At 39.6% G+C, this 22,020-nt stretch overlaps 3 protein-coding genes across 6 annotated transcripts in view; 1 reads left to right on the top strand and 2 right to left on the bottom strand.

Annotated features, from left to right (window-relative positions):
- Positions 1–36: 36 nt before the first annotated feature.
- LOC140730609 (uncharacterized) lies at positions 37–414 on the bottom strand. Its single transcript, XM_073051292.1, has one exon. The coding sequence runs from the start codon at positions 412–414 to the stop codon at positions 262–264; it is 153 nt and encodes a 50-aa protein (XP_072907393.1). The 3' UTR covers positions 37–261.
- Positions 415–1,867: 1,453 nt separating this feature from the next.
- Positions 1,868–8,979, bottom strand: LOC140730608 (uncharacterized). 3 transcript variants are annotated; one of them, XM_073051289.1, is made up of 3 exons: positions 8,844–8,969; positions 2,492–2,551; positions 1,868–2,081 (listed from the first exon to the last, which is right to left on the bottom strand). In XM_073051289.1, the coding sequence occupies exon 3, from the start codon at positions 2,060–2,062 to the stop codon at positions 1,868–1,870; it is 195 nt and encodes a 64-aa protein (XP_072907390.1). In that variant the 5' UTR covers positions 2,063–2,081; positions 2,492–2,551; positions 8,844–8,969. The 3 variants fall into 3 exon arrangements, with proteins under 3 accessions (XP_072907390.1, XP_072907389.1, XP_072907392.1); XM_073051288.1 differs by lacking the exon at positions 2,492–2,551 and having other exon boundaries at positions 8,844–8,979; XM_073051291.1 differs by lacking the exons at positions 2,492–2,551; positions 8,844–8,969 and adding an exon at positions 8,728–8,814.
- Positions 8,980–9,203: 224 nt separating this feature from the next.
- The window catches only part of slx4ip (SLX4 interacting protein), a 142,922-nt gene continuing 130,105 nt past the window's right edge, over positions 9,204–22,020 (top strand). The window contains exon 1 of one of the 2 annotated variants that reach the window (XM_073051286.1): positions 9,204–9,355. In XM_073051286.1, coding sequence (XP_072907387.1) covers positions 9,206–9,355 — 150 coding nt within the window. In that variant the 5' untranslated portion in view covers positions 9,204–9,205. The remainder of the gene's footprint in view (positions 9,356–22,020) is intronic. The other variant, XM_073051287.1, reaches the window with a different exon arrangement.

Below are 22,020 nucleotides of genomic sequence, written 5' to 3'. Positions count from 1 at the left end.
TCAGGTGGGGCAAAGGTTTATAGACAGAAATCTGTGTTAAAGAATGACTCTTTTATTTTTATGAGGAAACTAAAGTTTACATACAATATTTCATATCTGATTTATAAGCATGATGCTTATATCTTTGCTGCATAGGGCAGTCATATTATTAAAGTGATGAATAATTATTAGCAATTTCTAGATGCAGATTTCCATATTAACTGAACTAGGGAATAAAATCTGGACACAGATGTGACAAAATCTGGACACAGATGTCCTGTATTATTTATCACCAATCTTCTTCTTAAGTTCTATATTTGATTGAGTTGATTTCTTTACAAACTTCTGCATCAAATAGGTGACTGAATGAATTCCAAATAAGGACAGTCCTGCCACAAGAAGCCAGTTTTGCCGTAACCACCTTTTATTCTTCATTCTTCAATCAGGATTTTGCAATTAAAGTACCTGTAACTGGAAAATACAGGAAGTTAAAAAATTTTAATTATACAAAGAATCAAATAAGCTTTCAGCATTTAGCTCACTGCACCTGTGCTAGCTTTTAAAAATGTTTCCTTTTTAAGTCATACTTATTTGCAAATTATTCCTCTTTAAGTACATGCCTTTTTAAGGTTGCTGTGAAATCTGAATGTGTTAACCTTTCAGATAGAGCATTCTAGAGGACTTCTTTATATCCTCTCTTGTTCTCAAGCCATTTATTTTAAAACTATGACATCTGGCAAACTATCAACTTTCCAAAAGAAACAAGAAATCGTCTCTTCCTATATGGTCTATCAAAACCACTCATAATTTTAAATACAACACGAGTGAATCTGCAGATGCTGGAAATAAATAAAAAACAAAAAAACACAAAATGCTGGCAGAACTCAGCAGGCCAGACAGCATCTATGGGAGGAGGTAATAACGACGTTTCGGGCCAAAACCCTTCATCCCGAAACGTCGTTATTACCTCCTCCCATAGATGCTGTCTGGCCTGCTGAGTTCTGCCAGCATTTTGTGTTTTTTTAATAAATTTAAATACCTCTTCTTTGTCTCCTTATAGTCTCTCTTATAAGAAAAGATTCCAGTCACTCACATAACTGAACTTCCTCATCCCTGGTATTTTCATGGTAAACCACCTCTGTTCCACTCAAGTGTTCTGGCATCCTTTATGTGGTACCCAGAATTAGAGATAATTAAAGCCTAATCATGTAGCTCTAAAGGTTTAGCAGACTGCACTCTTTTACTTAATATCACTATTTACTAAGCCCCATACCTTACATGTTTTAAATGCTATTGTAACTTAATGCCTTCATTATAGATTTGTAAATATTGTTCTTGTAATCCTATAAAAGTTGTATCAATTTGCTTCTGCGTGTTTTAGTTTCTAAAGTACACTCCGACTTAGCTGCACTGAACTGAACTCTGCTGTTATCATGCTATTTATTACATTGCCAAAGTTAGTCTTAGCTTCACATACAAAATGCTGGTGGAACGCAACAGGCCAGGCAGCATCTATAGGAAGAAGTACAGTCAACGTTTCGGGCCGAGACCCTTCGTCAGGACTAACTGAAAGAAAACATAGTAAGAGGTTTGAAAGTGGGAGGGGGAGGGGGAAATCTGAAATTATAGGAGAAGACAGGAGGGGGTGGGATGAAGCCGAGAGCTGGAAAGTTGATCGGCAAAAGGGATACAGAGCTGGAGAAGGGAAAGAATCATGGGACGGGAGGCCTAGGGAGAAAGAAAGGGGGAGGGGAGCACCAGAGGGAGATGGAGAACAAGCAAGGAGTGATTTTTCTCTCTCTGCCCCTCTCACAGTCACTCCTTGCCTGTTCTTTGAAATACAAATTGTTTTATGTAATTAATGGAACACGTTACCTAACAAATCCAGTTACTGTTTTCTTTCAGGCTGATTTTCCTGCTGTATGATGTGTGTCACAATTCCAGGTTCTGGAATATAACTTTCATTTTTGTTCTTGAAAATTTCACTAGACTTGATGTTATACCATCCCCAATGAATCATTGCAAGACTTGTTCCCATAACAATTAAAAACCTGTAATTCTTCCACACAGTTTTAAGGCTCATGTTGAATTTAAACAATTACCTGCAGATAAAATAATATTCATTCAATTAATATATAGAACATATTGCTTAAAGCTATTTTCTTCTCTAAAAGTTTCATAATGAAACTCTTAAACTAATAGTTACAAAACATTAAACAGAGAATATAATAACAAATAGCTGAAAAATTCCATGCTAATATTTATACCATGGGAACCTCCATCCATCTCTTATCAGGATACCCTTCATTGTCTTTTTTCCTTGTACAGTACTCATCTAGCTTACCATTAAATGTATCTTGACATTTAAAACAAAGCAAAACAACAAAACAATTAAAATAGAATTCTTACAAAAACACTATTTGCTTATAATTGTGTGTTGTGAAATTTCTTGGTTAAGGACTACATCTGCAGCATGCTACCACCCACACTGGATCCCCTACAATTCGCCTACCATCACAACTGATCGACAGATGATGCAACGGCCACAGCTCTACACACTGTCCGGACATACCTAGAGAAGGAGGACGCTTATGTGAAAATGCTGTTCTTGGACTACAGTTCAGCATTCAACACCACAATTCCCTCCAGGCTCAACAAGAAGATCAGGGACCTAGGCCTTCACACTGCCTTATGTAGCTGGATCCTGGACTTCCTGTCAGATCACCAGCAGGTGGTTAAAAGTGGGCTCCTTCATCTTTGTCACTCTGCACCCTCAACACAGGAGCCTCTCAGAGCTGTGTCCTAAGCTCCCTCCTTTACTCTCTGTATACCCATGACTATGTCACCACCCACAGCTCCAATCTGCTAATTAACTTTGCTGATGATACTACATTGACTGGCCTTATCTCAAATAATAACGAGGTAGCATACAGAGAAGAAGTCATCACTCTGACACAATGGTCAAGAAAACAGCCTCTCCTTCAATGTTGTGTAAACAAAGGAGCTGGTTGTGGACTACAGGAAGAATGGAGACAGACTAACCCCTATTGACATCAATGGATCTGGGGTTGAGACGGTGAACAGCATTAAGTTCCTTGGCAAACACATCACCGAGGATCTCATTTGGTCTGTACATACTGGCTGTGTGATGAAAAAAGCACTACAGTGCCTCTTTCATCTCAGACGGTTGAAGAAGTTTGGCATAAGTCCCCAAATCCTAAGGACCTTTACAGGGGCACAATTGAGAGCATCCTGACTGGCTGCATCACTGAATGGTATGAGAACTGTACTTCCCTCAATAACAGGACTCTGCAGACAGTGGTTCGAACAGCCCAGCACATCTGTAGATACAAACTTTCCACTATTCAGGACATTTTTACAGAGACAGGTGTGTAAAAAGGATCATTGGGGACCAGATTTACCCCAACCACAAACTGTTCCAGCTGCTCCCATTCAGGAAACGGTACCACAGCATTAAAGCCAGGACCAACAGGCTCCAGGACAACTTCTTCCACCAGGCCATCAGACTGATTAATTCATGCTGATGCAATTGTATTTCTATGCTATATGACTGTTGCACAGTCAATTTATTGTTGTACATACAATTTATTACAAATTACTATAAATTGCACATTGCATATTCAGGCGAAGATGTAACGTAAAGATTTTTACTCCTCATATATGCAACGGATGTAAGAAATAAAAGTCAATTCAATTCTTGTATGCTACATAATTGTGACACCATTTCTTTTTGAGTGAAGAATGATTTGAGAACACAATGTCTTAAAAATTGAGATTTTCTTCTTTCAGAATCAGAATCAGATTTAATATCTCCGGCTTATGCTGTGAAAGTTGTTAACTCAGTGGTAGCAGTACAATGTAATACGTGATAATATAGGAAAAAAAAGAAAATCAATTACTGCAATCAGTTATGGTATGTAGTTACATTAAAACGAGAACAGAAAAACAGAAATAATAAAGTGAGATGTGCAGTAACACATGCCCCCCCCTCATTCCAGACAGTGATGCAGCCTGTCAGAATGCTCTCCATGGTACATCTGTATAAGTTTTCGAGCATCTTAGGTGACAAACCAAATCTCCTCAAATTTCTAATGAAATAAAGTTGCTGTCTTGCCTTCTTGATAGCTGCATTGATATGTTGGGACCAGGTTAGGTCCTCTGAGATTTTGACACCCAGGAACTTGAAATTGCTCACTCTCTCCACTTCTGATCCCTCTATGAGGATTGGTTCATGTTCACTCATCCTATCCTTTCTGAAGTCCACAGTCGACTCTTTGGTCATACTGACGTTCAGTGCTACGTTGCTGCTGCAACACCACTCAATTAGCTGGTATATCTTGGTGCTGTACACCCTCTTGCCTCCATCTGAGATTCTGCCAACAATGGCTGTATCATCGCAAATTTATAGATGCCATTTGAGCTATGCCTAGCCACACAGTCATGTAGAGCAGTGGGCCCAGCACACACCCCTCAGGTACAGCATTGTTGATCCTCAGGAATGAGACTTAGAAAGGGTATTTGCCTTTTCTACCTTTGAACAACCTTTCTTACAAAGTCAGGTTATTCAGATTTCTTCAAACAGAAATATTTCAATTTGACTATCTTCATACCAGCTTTATCTATATACTACTAAAACTCTCACGCTCTGTTTGTCTGTTAGTGACCTCCAATTAGCACAAACGGTGCATTACAGCGGTACTATTTTTGGCTAAATCGACTTAAAATGTGCTAACTTACAGAATGCAAGTAAAGTTCAGGGTTATATATTTGTATAAAATTGATCACTCGCCAAAATCAACAGCCCTGCTTTCACCCGAGAGCCGATGTCAGCCATGATGGAAACAGCGATGCGACACCAACCGGAGCAAAAGGGCAGGGCAGCTCTATTTCAAGCGGTCACATTCTGCTAATCACCATCAGCCTGTGCAGGATTGGTACAGATCTAACTGCCACCCATCAATAAGAGATAATTAAATCTTATTGTAATGACGTACTTCGAGACACCCATCAAATCCTTTGCTGCAGTCAAAGGACAGCGGTGTCTATATCACGTCCATTTAGGACAGCGCCAACCACATCATCAAGAATAATCAGCATCCTGGAGGCTTTGGTGTTACTGCTTCATACTTTCTATTTAGCATTAGGGTAAACAAAAATATGGTCAGCCTAATTATGCCGTGTGGAAAGAGAAGGGGGACATTATAGTTAAGAGGTGACGCCAAACATCGTTGGGAAGCAGCAAGGAGAGGGAGAGAACAAGGATCAGATGAGGCCAGGGCCGCACAACTCCAGGATCAAAGAGCCAGGACAAAAAAGATGAGAGAAGAAGAGACAGAGGAGAGGCATGCACGTCTCTAGAATGACATCTGGCATAGAAGGAGGAGAGAGGAAGAGACAAAGGAGCTGAGAAATCCACATCTCCAGGATCAGAGACAGACAACAAACAGCAGAAGAAATGAAGAGACGGGGGATGAAAGGGCGGTGCATCTCCAGAATGACAAAAACAGGCACAGAAGGAGGAGAGAGGAAGAGACAAAGGAGCTGAGAAATGCACGTCTTCAAGATCAGAGACAATGAATAAACAGTAGAAGAGATGACAAGGTGTATGGAAGGACTGCACGTCTCCAGAATGACAACGAGGCACACCCTTGTCCCTTGGCAGATCAACCAGAAATGATGCCATCAAAAGTGTCCTTTGTTAAATGAGGAGGAGCTATATTTGCCTTGCTACGCATCGTTCTTCTTTAATAAACTGAGGTTTTCTTCAATTTCCAAAGCAAAGTGATACCAATAGCGTTCATGAAAATGTAATGTTCATTCTGGTCACATCAGACTGCACTACCTGTTGTCTAGTTTAATATAAACCCGCAGTTCAAAAAGTCAAGAATGTTTCAAATTTCCTCAATTTTCTGTATTCTGATTTTGGGTCATTAAGTCTTGATTTTATGATATAACTTGTAGAAGAGTGTGCAAGTAACACATCCAGCAAAGCTTTGGCCAAATACATAAGTAAGAAGATTTGGAAAGGCATTGTGGTTATGGACAGTGAGCATGGCTTTGTGCAGGACAGGCCATGCCTTACAAACTTAAGTATTTTGAGGAGATGACAAAGGTACTTGATGAAGGCAAGGCAATGGATATTATCATTTGGACATTTGAAAAAGTCCCTCGTGGTAGTTTAATTCAGAACACAGAGATGCATGGGAACCAGGGTAAACTACAAACTTGGATACAGAAACGGCTTGCCTACAAAAGACAGAGTAGGGGTGGAAGGTGTTATTCTGGCTGGAATTCCATGAACAGCAGTGTTCCAAAAAAACACTGGGCCTCTATTGTTTGCAATGTTTAGCAATGATTTCTATGTAGAAGGGTGGATTAACAAGTATGTGGATGACACCAATATTAGTGATATTAGTCTCCCAAACCATCGCAGAAACCAAAACAATTTGGTACCAGTAGCGTTGCAGGAGTTGCCAGTCAGCATTGAACTCAATGTAGGACTGCCTTAGGGATTCCAGCTCTGGATTTACTCCTGAAGCCTTCCCCATGAGTGGGTATAGCCGCAAGGCAACAGAGGTTTGAGACAGAACTTTCCTTCTGCTAGGTGAGCTGCCAACCATGGCTAAGGAGCCCAATATGCTCTGGTATTAAGGTGCCAATATCATGTCTTTGCCCCTTCTTTTGTCAGTACAAACAGTTCTGTGCGCTTAGTAGCTAAGCCACACGTGAAGGCCAGGAACTGGACTTGGTTGTCAGAGGCTATTTGAGGCACATACTATTGGGAGCATTTAATAGGTACTGGGAGCTTATCCCCATTACCACACCCCACTATAACAACCTTAAGGAAAAATGTAAATAAGGTTGAAAGAGTTCAGAGAAAATTTACAAGGATGTTGCTGGGTCTGGAAAAATTATAAGGAAAATTTGAATAGGTTAGGACTTTATTCCTTGGAACGTAGAAGATTGAGAGATTTGACAGAGGTATACAAAATTATGTAGGGTAAAGATAGGGTAAATGCAAGCAGGCTTTTTCCAATGGTGAGGTGAGACTACAATCAGAAGTCATGGGTTAAGAGTGAAAGGTGAAAAGTTTAAGGGGAAAAGGAGGGGAAACTTCTTCACTCAAAGCGTAGTGAGAGTGTGGAAGAAGCTGTGGCACAAGTGGTGCATGTGAGCTCGACTTCAAAAGAGGTACGTGGATGGTAGGGGTATGGAGGGCTAAGGTCCCGGCGCAAGTCGATGGGAGTAGGTAGCTGAAATGGTTCAGCACGGACTAGATAGGATGAAGGGCCTGTTTTTGTGCTGTACTTTTCTATAACACTATGAACTTGAATGACTTACGTAATTCCTAACAGGAAGACCATACTCTGTGCAGGTTGGTGATAACATCTCCTCCTCACTGACCATCAACACTGGTGCACCTCAGGGGTGTGTGCTTAGCCCACTACTCTACTCTCTCTATACCCATGACTGTGTAGCTAGGCATAGCTCAAATACCATCTATAAATTTGCTGACAATGTAACCACTGCTGATAGAATCTCAGGTGGTGACGAGAGGGCGTACAGGAGTGAGATAGGCCAACTAGTGGAATGGTGTTGCGGCAACAACCTTGCACTCAACATCATTAAGACCAAAGAGCTGATTGTGGACTTCCGGAAGGGCAACTCGAAGGAACACATACCAATTCTTATAGAGGGATCAGAAGTGAAGAGAATGAGCAGGTTCAAGTTCCTGGGTGTCAAGATCTCCGAGGATCTAACCTGGTCCCAACATATTGATGCAGTTATAAAGAACACAAGACAGCGGCTAGACTTAATTAAGAGTTTGAATAGATTTGGTATGTCAACAAGTAAACTCAAAAACTTCTATAGATGTACTGTGGAGAGCATTCTGACAGGCTGCATCACTGTCTGGTATGGGGGGGGGGGGGGGGGGCTACTGCACAGGACCTAAATCAGCCGCAGAGGGTTGTAAATTTAGTTGGCTCCATCTTGGGTACTAGCCTACAAATTACCCAGGACATCTTCAAGCAGTGGTGTTTCAGAAACGCAGCGTCCATTATTAAGGACTTCCAACACCCAGGGCATGCCCCTTTCTCGCTGTTACCATTGGGTAGAAGGTACAGAAGCCTGAAGGCACACACTCAGCGATTTAGGAACAGCTTCTTTCCCTCTGCCATCCGATTCCTAAATGGACATTGAATCATTGAACACTACCTCACTTTTTAAATATATAGTATTTGTTTCTTTTTTGCACAATTTTAACCTTTTCAATTAAACGTCTACTGTAATTGATTTACTATTTTTTTTCTATATTCTGCATTGCATTGAACTGCTGCTGCTAAGTTAACAAATTTCACGTCACATGCCGGTGATAATAAACCCGATCCTGATTCTTCCCCTTGCAGCTTCAAGTGTACTCTCCACATAGAATATAAAAGCCAAATTCCAATCAGACTGGCTTAGTTCCAGATGTATGTCTTGAGAGACTGTTTCTTCCTTTATATCTATTTTGAAATAAAAGCAGTTCTACCTTACTCTGCAGCTTGTGCTTTAAAGGCAGGTGTTCTACAGGCCAAATAGATTATGAAGATGTATATTGAACATTTCACGTAAAGCAGAAAGGTGGGTGGGTGGGGGTCACAATACACCAGAGGAACTCAGTGGGCCGTGAGGGGAAGGACGAGGCCGATTGGCAAACAAAGTTCAGCGAGTACTTCCGCCTACCGTTTTCCTTCACCTTTAACAAGCACACCAAGCGCCTTTTCCTAACACTACAGTGCTCAGATCGATGGTTGGGAGATTTCGGTGCCGAGGTTAAATCCCATGCAGGCTTGACTCACCTTCAGTCACGGCAGACGCTCGCCATGGAGCAGCGTGTCGGCCTCGGCCCTACAGCCAGATAGCGGGGGTGGGGGTGGCGGTGGCGGGCCTTACACCTTGGGGCCGTCCGCTACATTCCCTCCTGCCCTATCCAGGCGGAACGCTTCAAATCTCTCCAGGGCTTCGTACGAATAGAAATGGGGCTTGTCATTAAATTGCACTTTCTCGCCAATTCACAGGCGGTACTTTATTTTCATAATTTTAATCCGGCGTCACTGCAGCCCAACCCTGCTATCACTCTTTCTCTCTCTCTATATATATATATATATTATATATTTGCGAGTGTTCGTTTGATTTTGATGATGAGGGAAGAGTGGGAATTATGTTGGGATTTCGACGGCGGCAGCGGCGAACAGGCCCCGCCGTAGCCAAGGACCGGTGGCGCATGCGCGCTGGATTTGAACCGGGCGGCGGTTTGATCGTGCGGGTTAGCTTGGGAGCCGGGGGCGAAACTTCAGTGGACGCGCGGCTGGTAAGTGGACTGCTGCTGCCGTGGGCGAGGGGAAGGAAGGAAGCAAGCAAGCGGCCCGTCTGCTTCTGAACGGACGGCTGCGTGTGGGTACCAATCTAGACTGTGTGCACTCTCGGTCGGAAGATGGGGAAAATTGGACAGCACACCAATCTAGGTTGATTGATTTCCCCCACCCGAAATAGATTTTAGCCATAAAATATGCACAGAACTTGTCATTATTTTAGTTCCCTATACCAAACACTTCACTATATTTACCTACAATATTGTCAATGTCACTGTTTCAGCCCAAACGTTGCATCGGTGAGAGGCTGCTGTACTTCAGAACTTCAGACGGGGTTCTGCCCCTACAACCGTGGTGGTACCTGTACCAAACTTCCCACCTCATGTACTCCTTCACCTTGAAAACTGCTGGCTGTGGGTGCCTTCTTGTACTGGAAAGCCCAAAAAACTTTGGGCGGAAGAGTGCATCTTTATACTAACTGACTTAATAATCATTCAGCCACAGTTGGCACCTGTCTCAGAATGTGATTCTGAGATCATTTTGTGGAACACAAAGTCTTGTATTATTGGGCTGCACATCAAGAAAGACCATTGCTTTCTAAAGAAGTCTCCCAGAACTTCCTCCCTAAAAATAGATGCACAGGTTGAAAGGGTGGTAAAGAAGGCATATAGCATGCTTTCCTTTATCATTTGGGGCATTGAGTTCAAGAGTCTGGAATTTATGTTGCAGCTTCATACAGTTTTGTTTAGGCCGCACCTGGAATATTGTATTCAATTCTGGTTGTCTCATGATGGGATGCAGAGACTTTGGAGAGGGTGCAGAAGAGGTTTACCTGTACATTGCTTGGCGTGGAGGGTGTGTGCTCTGAGGAGAGGCTGGACAAACTTAGGTTGCTTTCTCCAGAGTGATGGAGGCTGAGGGGGAGACCTGATAGAAGTTAATAAGATTATGAGGGTCATAGAGTAAACAGCAAGTATCTTTGTGCCAGGATCTAGTGTTAATTTAGGGCGAGAGTGGGTAGGTTCAAAGGAGGTATGTGGGGCTTTACACAGAGTGTAATGGGTGCCTGGAATGTGCTGCCGGGGTGATACTGGAGGCAGATATAAGATGTTCCTAAATAGACACATGAATATAAAGAGAATGGAGGGATATGGACTCAAAAACAGTTACTTTCCCCAAGCTATAATGATGATCAACACCCCCGCTCACTAATTCCACCACTACTTCATTATTTCCGGCCAGTCACCTTATGTATAGCCTAGCGTCTCTTTATGGACATGCAATCAATCTATTTATATAAGCTATCTTGTGTATTCATACTTTTTTAAATCATCATTGTGTTCTTTATCTTTCATGTTTTGTTTTGTGCTGTATCAGATCCAGAATAACAACTATTTTGTTCTTCTTTACACTTGTGCACAGGAAATGACATTAAACAATCTAATCTTGAGTAAGCAGAAGGGACTACCTCAGTGCACTGTTGTAATTAATTGCTCTGTATGGATTGTAAGTTTTTCACTGTACCTCAGTACATGTGATAATATGAACCAATTTTAATTACTAGTTTAATTTGGCACAACATCATGGTCCAAAGGGCCTGTTCTGTGCTGCACTGTTCTATTGCATCTATTTATGGCAAACTTACAACCTACGAAGCAGTGATTGACTTCAACCACTCCACGGACACCGTTAAGAGCAACTTGCCATATGATTGAAATTCCAGCTGTGCATGAATAATCTTATGGGAAGGTCCTTTCTCTTCATCAGCAGAGCGAGGTTTTGCAATTGTTTATGAGTTCTGGAGATGAAGCCAAATGACTTTGGAAATCAGTCCACAGCAACCACCGCAGGGTCTTGACTGAAGTGCAGACATCTGCCTATATGACTTGTCATCAATCTCCAACTTCCTGCTGCCTTAAAACTGATAGAGTTCCTCCTGTCCTTACACACCACTCCATCAGCCTCTAACACATACTCTGCATTTTCCACTATCACCTAAGGGATTCCACCACTAAACATATCATTGCCACCCCATCACTCTCCACTTTCCTCAGGGATCACTCCCTCCGCCATTCCCTTGTCCATTCATTCCTCCCCACTAATCTTTCTCTTGGCACTTATCCTTGTAAGCAGCCAAAAATGCATTCAGTTCTCCCCCCCCCCCCCCCCCCCCCCCACTCAGGGCCCAAAATAGTCCTTCCAGGTGAGGCAACACTTCACCTCTGAATCTATTGGGGCTGTCTGTTGTGTCTGGTGCTCCTAATGTGGCCTTTGTTACATTGGTGAGACCCATTGTAAATTGGGGGAACCGATTCATTGAGTGAACAAGTGAAACTTTCTTGTGACCAGATATTTTAATTCCAATATACAAAATGCTGGAGGAACTCAGCAGGCCAGCCAGCATCTATGGAAAAGGGTACAGCTGACGATTTGGGCCGAAGCCCTTTGCCAGGCCTGCTGAGTTCCTCCAGCATTTTGTGTGTTTTGCTTGGATTTCCAGCATATGCAGATTTTCTCGTTTGTGATTTTGAATTCAGATTCCCATTTCAGTTCCAATGTGTCAGTCCATGGCCTCCTTGTGCCAAGTTGAGGCCAGCCCAAGGGTGAAGGAGCAACACCTTGTATGCCATCTGGGTAGCCTCTAATCTGATGGCATGAATATCAATTTCTCCTCTGATTTTAAAAAAAAATTACTCTTAAGCCCCCCCCATTTCCACTCTGACCTTTTACCTCTTCTCACCTGCCTGCAACTTCTACTGGGCCCTCTCCTTCCATTTCTCTTGTGGTCTCCTATCAGATTCCTTCTTTTCCAGTCCTTTCCCACCCACTCACCTGGCTTTACCTATCACCTAGCAGCTAGCTTCCTTCCCCTCTCCCCACCTTTTTACTCCGGCTTCCTCATGGGTGTAGCGTTAATGTGACTCGGACACTGCAGTGTTAAACACACACGCTTATTTACCAGACTTCCATTTTACAAAATCCCGCGTTCTGACGTCATACACACTCTGACCTACGAATACTTACATAATACATTACATCCCCCTTCTCAAGTTTTTTTTTACAATACTATGAATTACCAAAACAATGCCTCTAGGTATGACTTTCTAACATTACAACAGCCATGACATAAACTAATAAAAATCTTAACTTCTTATATTGTATTCTACATTGTATCTTACAATACTAACAGCAGTATATTTTCTTTTACTAACATAGACAAATAAACTTTTTATTTCACACCTTGTAACTTATAACATGTGTGATTTTGTCTCAAACTGTGCGAGACTGTAGGTAGATCTAGTCTCTGTATCTCGCTGGAAGTTTGACTTGTCTCCCAGACCTTGTGCGATAGAACTGTGACTGTGCTTGTCCTTCAGAGTCAGTCTCTCAAGCAACCTCTGTGTCTGCATTTCCACCTCGGTCTGTCTGCGCCGAACTTTCACCGTCATTGCGTCATGGGGTTTCGTCACACCCCTCACTGGTTTGTTTCCATGTCTGTATCTGTGGAAATGTCCTGTGTATCTGTACGTGGAAACGCCCTCTCACCTGTCTTCAGCAGATGCTTCCTGTTCCTCCTGTAGACTCTTCCATCTGGCGTGCGAACTATGAAGGATCTTGGTTGCTGATGCCTGTTCACAACCACAGCTGGTTGCCAAGTGTCTCCTCTCTGTATTCTGACATTTTCACCTATATGCAGACTGGACTGCCAACACAGATGCTTTGTGCAGGAAGGCACAGAGCCGACTGTACTTCCTTAGAAGGTTGGCGTCATTCAATGTTTGTAATGAGATGCTGAAGATGTTCTATAGGTCAGTTGTGGAGAGCGCCCTCTTCTTTGTGGTGGAGTGTTGGGGAGGCAGCATTAAGAAGAGGGACGCCTCACGTCTTAATAAGCTGGTAAGGAAGGCGGGCTCTGTCGTGGGCAAAGTACTGGAGAGTATAACATCGGTAGCAGAGTGAAGGGCGCTGAGTAGGCTACGGTCAATTATGGAAAACCCTGAACATCCTCTACATAGCACCATCCAGAGACAGAGAAGTAGTTTCAGCGACAGGTTGCTATCGATGCAATGCTCCTCAGACAGGATGAAGAGATCAATACTCCCCAATGCCATTCGGCTTTACAATTCAACCGCCAGGAGTAAGATATGTTAAAGTGCCGGGGTTAGGACTCAATGTATTTAAGTAAACTACTTAAGAACTTTTTAAAAGCTATTATTAATGCTTTTTGAGAGGGTGATTTTAGATGCATATCATATTTTTACTGAGTTAAGTATTGTATGTAATTAGTTTTGCTACAATAAGTGTATGGGACATTGGAAAAAATGTTGAATTTCCCCATGGGGATGAATAAAGTATCTATCTATCTGGTAACTGTCTTGTATGTCTGTCATAGTAGCTCTTTTGCTTTATTTGCTTGTACTTTAGCTTGTCATGTACTTGAGCATTACCTTCAGGAGTCAGTAGAGTTGTGGATGTTGGCAGCTTGGACTTCAGACGACGTCCCATCAACAGCTGTGCAGGAGAGAACCCCACACCTTCAATTGGTGTGTTGTGGTATTCAAGTAGAGCAACGTACGGGTCACTGTTGCTGCTTTGTTCCTTCTTGAGCATGTTCTTCACAGTTTGTACAGTTCTCTCTGCTTGTCCATTAGACTGAGTGTGCCCAAGACTGGAAGTAACATGTTGAGATTCCCAGCTTTCTGAAAACTCTCTAAACTCACCACTGGCATATTGTGGACCATTGTCACTGACGACAATATCTGGAATACCATGTCTTGCAAATGTCGACTTCATTGCGGTAATGACACCTTGACTGGACGTGTCACTTAACTTGGTGATTTCCGGATATTTTGAATAGTAGTCAACACAAAGCAGATATTCTGCACCATTGTAGCGAAAGAGATCTGTGCCAAGCTTCTCCCATGGTCTTCCTGGTAGTGGATGGGGAAGCAAAGGCTCTCTTGGATTGCTGTTTTTATTTTCATTACAAACAGCATCCTGAGACATACGCCAGTGATCCATAGTGCTCGTGATCCATACGCCACAGGCCTCCCATCCTGCAGTAAAACAGCTTCTATTCCTTCCGAACTGGCATCCACAGACATTGTCACCGGTTTATTGACATCATAGAACTTGAGTGCTGTTGCATTGGTAACCAACTGCTTCAATGTGTCAAAACTTTTCTTTTGTTCATCTTCCCAATGCCATTCAGTGTTGCTCTCTAGTAGCTTTCGAAGTGGAGCACTGACCTCCGATAAGTTGGGAATGAACTTGGCAAGATACTGTATCATGCCCATGAACCTCAAAAGTCCTTGCTTGTCTTCAGGTGGTGGTAGCTGTACCACAGCCCTGACCTTTTCATTATCTGGTTTTAGCCCATCAGCGCTGAGTACGTGACCTATGTATTTGATCTCTGTAGTTCTGATCCTACATTTACTTTTGTTCAGTTTTAGGTTGTACTCACATGCTCTCTCCAGAAGCTTCCTCAATCTCTGATCATGCTCCTCAATGGTGTCACCCCATATCAGCAAATCATCAGTGATACTGACCACTCCATCCAGGCCTTCAATCATTTGTGCCACTGACCTCTGGAATACCTCTGATGCAGAAGAAATCCCAAAGGGTAGATGCAGGAAATGATATCTCCCTATGGGCATGTTGAAAGTGCATAATCTGGAACTTTCTTCATCTAGCTTGATCTGCCAAAAACCTTGATTTGCATCCAATACTGAAAAGTATTTTGCATTAGGCATGCGGGAGACAACCTCTTCAACCGTGAGCAGCGGATAGTGCTCCCTTTTGATGGCTCGGTTGAGATCTTGTGGATCCATGCAAATCCTTTCTTTTCTTTTTAAATCTTTTTATTAATTTTAAGAAAAACATTAGTGAACTATGAATACAAAATGTTTGAGAGTACATAATTAATAGTTTAAATAAACAATCAGATATGTAATAATCAATATATAAGGCCTCCCAAACTCATAGTATTAATGTAAAAGAATCGAAAAAGAGAAAAAAAAACCCCAACAATAACTAAAAGAAAACTTTAAAAAAACTAACCAACATGGGCAATTGCATAATGTTAAATACATACAGTAGTGCCGATAACTCCGAACCTCCATCCAAATAATTAAGGATATTAACAGTAAGGTTTAGGATCAGACCATTTAACTCATATGAAAATGTTGAATAAATGGTCTCCAAGTTTCCTCAAATTTAACTGAAGAATCAAAAACCACACTTCTAATTTTTTCTAAACTCAGACAAGAAATAGTTTGAGAAAACCACTGAAATACAGTTGGAGGGTTAATTTCTTTCCAATTCAGTAAAATAGATCTTCTAGCCATTAATGTAACAAATGCAATCATTCGTTGAGATGAAGCGGATAGACGATTATTATCTATCATTGGTAAACCAAAAATTGCAGTAAAAGGATGCGGTTGGAGATTGATATTTAAAACTCTTGAGATAATATTAAAAATATCTTTCCAATAATTTTGTAAACAAGGACAGGACCAAAACATATGAGTCAGTGAAGCAACATCAGAATGACATCTGTCACAGGTTGAATTAACATAAGAATAAAATCGAGCAAGTTTATCTTTAGACATGTGAGCTCTATGTACAACCTTAAATTGTATTAGGGCATGTTTAGCACAAATAGAGATCGAATTTACCAATGATAAAATTTTTTCCCATTCCTCAGTAGATATAGGACAATGCAATTCTTCTTGCCATTCCTTCTTAATTTTTCCTGATACATCTGGCTGTACACTCATAATCATATTATAAATGATAGCTGCTAAACCCTTTTGACAAGGATTGAGGGCTAAAATTCTTTCTGTAATGTCCAATGGACATTCTTTCGAAAAAGACTTTAATTCATTATACAGAAAATTTCTGACTTGCAAATATCTAAAAAAATGTTTTAGGTAAATTATATTTATTAGATAGCTGTTCAAAGGACATAATGTTATCATCCAAAAACAGATCACGAAAACATGTTATACCTTTTGTTTTCCATAAAAGAAAAGCTTGATCTATAGATGAAGGCCGAAAAACGTAGTTAGATATTATAGGACATGACAGCATAAACTTATTCAAGCCAAAAAATTTACGAAATTGAAACCAAATTCGTAATGTATACTTGACTATAGGATTAGTTATCTGTTTATTCATTTTGAATAATGAAAAAGGAAGTGAAGATCCTAAGATTGAGATCAGTGAAAAATCTTGCACAGATTTACATTCCAAATGTACCCATTGTGGGCAAGCAGCTGTAGTCAATTCTTGTGTCCAGAATATTAAATACCGTATATTAACTTCCCAATAGTAAAATCTTAAGTTTGGTAGAGCCAAGCCGCCCTCCTTCTTAGGCTTCTGTAAATATTTTTTGCCTAGTCTAGGATTTTTGTTCTGCCACAAATAAGATATTTTAGAGTCAACCATATCAAAAAAAGATTTAGGAATAAAAATTGGTAATGCTTGAAATAAATATAAAAATTTAGGTAGTATCATCATCTTAATGGCATTAACTCTGCCTACCAAAGACAAAGATAATGGAGACCACCTATTAACCAGTTGCTTAATTTGATCGATTAAAGGTAGAAAATTAATTTTAAATAAATCTTTGTTTTTTAGTAATTTTAATACCTAAATAAGTAAAATAATCTGTAACAATTCTATATGGTACATGATTATAAATTGGAACATGCATATTTAATGGAAATAGTTCACTCTTATTAAAATTCAATTTATAACCAGAAAAGTTACTAAATTGAGCAAGCAAAGAAGAAATAGCAGGAATAGATCTTTCAGGGTCAGATATGTATAATAACAAGTCATCCGCATATAACGATACCTTATACGTTGTCTCCCCACGGGTAATACCAAAAATATTGGGTGATTCACGAATAGCTATAGCCAAGGGTTCTAAAGCAATGTCAAATAATAAAGGACTTAAAGGACAACCTTGCCTTGTACCACAAAATAGCTGAAAAAAAGGGGATCTTTGATTATTGGTAAAAACCGAAGCTAAGGGTTTATGGTATATTAATTTAATCCATGAAATAAATTTTGAACTAAAATTAAAATGTTGCATTGTATTAAATAAATATGGCCATTCGACTCTATCAAATGCTTTTTCGGCATCTAAAGAAATGACACATTCTGGTATTTTAGATGAAGAGGTATAAATATTAATTAATTTTCTAATATTAAAAGATGAATAGCGATTTTTAATAAATCCAGTCTGATCTTCAGAAATAATTCGAGGTAATATATTTTCTAATCTAATAGCCAAAATTTTACTAAAAATCTTAAAATCCGTATTCAACAATAGGCCGATAAGATGCGCATTCAGTAGGGTCTTTATCTTTTTTAAGAATTAAAGAAATAGAAGCTTCATAAAAAGATTGTGGTAGTTTACCTATACTTAATGCATCTTTAAAAATTTTACAAAGCCAAGGAGAAAGTATGGAAGAAAAAGATTTAAAAAATTCTGCAGAAAAACCATCTGGACCAGAAGCTTTACCCGAATTCATTGAAAAAATAGCCTTTTCTATTTCAGACTCCGTAATAGGTGTGTCCAAAAATACACTATCCTCAACAGTTACTTTTGGAATATTCAATTTCCTTAAAAATTCATTTATTATAGAAGAGTCCTTAGTACATTCTGATTGATATAAGGAATTATAAAAATCTTGAAAGGCTTTATTTATCTCTTTGTGATCGATCGTCAAAGTACCATCTTGTTTACGAATCCTAATAATCTGTCGTTTATCCGAAACAATTTTCAATTGGTTAGCTAGTAATTTACCAGACTTATCTCCATATACATAGAATTGGGCTTTTGATTTAGTTAACTGACTTTCAATCGAGGAGGATAATAGTAAGCTATGCTCCATTTGAAGTTCCACTCTTTCTTTATAAAGTTCTTTGCTAGGGGTCATTGAATAAATCTTGTCAATTGCTTTGATTTTATCAACTAGTGTTAATATTTTAGAATTAGTTCGTTTCCTAACTCCAGCAGAATATGAAATAATCTGTCCATGAATATATGCCTTAAAAGTATCCCACAAAGTTCCACTAGAGATCTCTGCTGTAAAACTTGTTGAGAAAAACAAATCAATTTGCTGTTTAATAAAGTTGACAAAGTCAGGATCCTGCAATAAAACAGGATTAAACCTCCAACCTTTAGTATTAATATATGAATCCGTCGTCTTAATAGATAACTTCAAAGGTGCATGATCAGATATGGTAATAGAGTCATATTTACAATCCATAACATCTGTAATTAAATGGTGATCAATGAAAAAGTAATCAATTCTTGAGTAATTATGGTAAACATGGGAAAAATATGAAAATTCTTTGTCGTTAGGGTGTAAAAAACGCCAAATTTCACAAATAGCTGAATCAATCATAAAAGAGTTAATGAGAGAAGCCGATTTATTCGGAAGAGTTTGGGTGGGCTTGGATCTATCCATCAAAGGGTTTAAACAACAGTTAAAATCCCCACCCATTATCAATCTGTATTGATTCAAATTAGGAAAGGATGTAAATAAACATTTAAAAAATTCAGGACAATCAGTATTTGGAGCAGAAACATTAACTAAAACAACTTTTTGATTAAAAAGTAGACCAGTAATAAGCAAAAATCTACCTTACGGATCTGAAATTGTTTCATAATGTATAAAAGAAGTTGATGAATCTATAAAAATAGAAACACCTCTTACTTTGGCTTGCGAATTTGAGTGATACTGTTGACCCTTCCAAAACCTAAACAACCGTTGACTATCCACCTTCCTTACATGAGTCTCTTGTACAAAAATAACATTAGCATTCATTCTATGGAATACTTTGAATGTTTTTTTCTGTTTGATCGGATGATTTAAACCATTAGTATTCCAAGAAACAAAGTTAATAGTCCTATCCATATTGACAATATTTATTACAATTAACACATAAGTTTGAAAAAAAAGTGAACTCATGAACCCGGAAGAAGGAAGTAAGTTCAAGGAGAAACCGGAAGTCACAGCACTGCGACCATTTTTGTAGTTTCATATAAGCCCATGAAATAAAACTAAGCAGAACGCAGGCAAAAAGAAAAGAAAAAAGAAAAATCCCCCTCCTTCCATCCTCAGAACCCCAGGAAAAAAGCCAAAAAGAGACAAGCGAGCAATCTAATACTAAAATTACCCCCGTGTCTCAAGACGGCAACTCAGACATAACAAAGTTACAAAAAAATACGAACAACCCACATTATAAGAAAGGGTTGGTATAACAAAAGTTAAAATATAAAATTAGTATTATAAATGTATATAAACAAAAGGGTTAAAAAAGAATTAAAACGATAAAACCCATAAATGACTAATACTGGATTGGTATTTTAAATGAAAGTTTAGAACTTTCAAACACATCAAAACAGATATGACGTTCCAAGCACTAAAGTCTGTCGAGAAGAAGAAACGACATTTTATTTTTTTTTAAATCTTAATATTTAAATGTTAAGAGTATAAAAAAGCATATATCAGCTTAAAAAGAAAAGTAAAGAGAAAAGTAAAAAGGAGAAAAAAAAGAAAAACCCTAATAAGTTATTTTCAACGCTAATAGATTAGTTATATGGAAAAATAATAAAGTCAAAATAAACCGAGCAAAAAAAAAGCTTTAACCGTATATAAGAAATACATGTAAGCCATACCCAAAAAAAACCCAAACATCATTCTGTAACAGATCCAAATCTATAGGCTAAATTACATTAGTCAGCCCGATAGAATGTCATTGTTCCAGAAAACTTTGAGCATCCACTGGAGATTTAAACAGCCGAAAAGTTCCGTCGTCAAGAGTGACTCTCAAGTGTGCTGGAAATAACAGCGCTTGCTTGCAGCCTTTCTGGTGAAATTTCGACATAACCGATCTAAAAGCCATTCTAGCCCTTAAAACTTCAGGGCTATAGTCTTCCAGAATGCGAAATTTAAACTCTTGATAGCAAATCATACCCTTTTTTCAAGCCGCCCGAATCAAACGTTCTTTGGTATGAGGGTAATGGATCCGAAGAATTACATGTCGTGGTTTCAAACTTGAATCAGACCGAAAACGGGAAACACGGTGTGCCCGATCGATTACCGGGGGAGAGTCCAGTACCTCTGGACCCAAGACGTCCATTAGAAATTTAGAGAAGAAAACGGTAAGATCACCGCTCTCAAATTTTTCTGGAATCCCAATTAATCGAAGATTTTGTCTTCGAGAGCGATTTTCCAAATCAGTCATTTTAACTTTATAACGATCCATCTGTTGAGAAGTCGAAGTTTGCTCTTCTTGTATTTTTTCAATTATACGATCTTTCTTGCAAGCGGCTTCTTCAAGAACCAAAATACTTGCTTGTTGTTTTTGTGATTCCAATGAAAGGGTCTGGAGCTTTTCTTCAGCTAATTTCAAACGTTCGTCAAACTGAAAAAACTTTACGGTTATTTTTCTCTCCAGTTCTTCAAATTTGTCTTCTATAAGCTTCACAATTGTTTCTAAAGTTATCGGTTCTTTCGTCTGTTTCGATTCTTTTGCTCTAGACATTTCAGCAAGTTGAGAATAATTCAAATTGTTAAAAAGAAAAATTCTGTATGTTTAGACCCCTTTAGAATAAGTATAAGAAGATCCCTTAAGGGGTGTTTGTAGGTTAAAAAGACGTAAAAGGTTTGGAGCAAAGCCTAGAAGCGGTTTACTCCATGAGCGCCATCTTGAGACCCATGCAAATCCTAATCTTTTTCTCTGTGACCACTGTCACCATACTATTCACCCAGTTCTATTTCTCTCGTTATGACTCCCATCTGTTCCATTCTGTGTAGCTCCTCCACTAATCGATCCCTGAAAGCTACTGGAACCTTCCTCGGAGCATGCACGACTGGTGCAACAGTTGGATCAATCTGGATATGGTGTTTCCCTGGTAAACATCCTAGTCCAGAAAACAAGTCAGTAAAGTCTTTGAGAAAGTCATTTTCTTTCTCAACACCATAGATTCGCTTCACCAGGCCGAGCTCTATGCATGTTGCTCTGCCTAGTATTGCCGAAACATGCTGTTGCACAATCTCACACTCTATCTTGTGTTTTTGTCCTTTATACACACAGGTGAGTGTTTTCTTTCCCAATGATGCTGTCTTGTGGCCAAAATATCCAACAAGCTTGCAGGTGGATTTTCCAAGTTTTCCTCTGATGTCCAGTGAGTTGAACGTTTCTGCTGACATTACATTGCACTTTGCCCCAGTGTCAAGTTTAAATGTCATATTCCTCCTGTTTATTATCAGATCTTGAGTCCATTCATCTTCAACATCCATCTCTGCATTATCAATATTCTTGATGCATACCTCCTGTTCCACTTCAATTGTTCCAATGAACATGTCACTGTTGCACTCACTCTGTTCCACAGCATGCATTATCCTTGCTTGCTCCTACAATTTGCACATCTTTGCAAAGTGATTTTTTCCCTGCATAATTTGCATGTCTTACCAAAGGCTGGACATTTTCTGTATCCATGTTTATAACCACATCTGTTGCAGTTAACTTCCTTTTGATTATCCTGTGGAGCTGGCTTTGTCCTACTCTTGTCAGTTTTCACAGCTTTTATTTTGCATACTTCAGTCTCTTCATTAAGCACTTTAACCTGACTCGACGT

Source organism: Hemitrygon akajei, chromosome 7, assembly GCF_048418815.1.
Source record: "Hemitrygon akajei chromosome 7, sHemAka1.3, whole genome shotgun sequence".
NCBI classification, from domain to species: domain Eukaryota; kingdom Metazoa; phylum Chordata; class Chondrichthyes; order Myliobatiformes; family Dasyatidae; genus Hemitrygon; species Hemitrygon akajei.
Note: the sequence above shows the minus strand (reverse complement) of the source record. Positions and strands in the feature narration are given on the sequence as shown.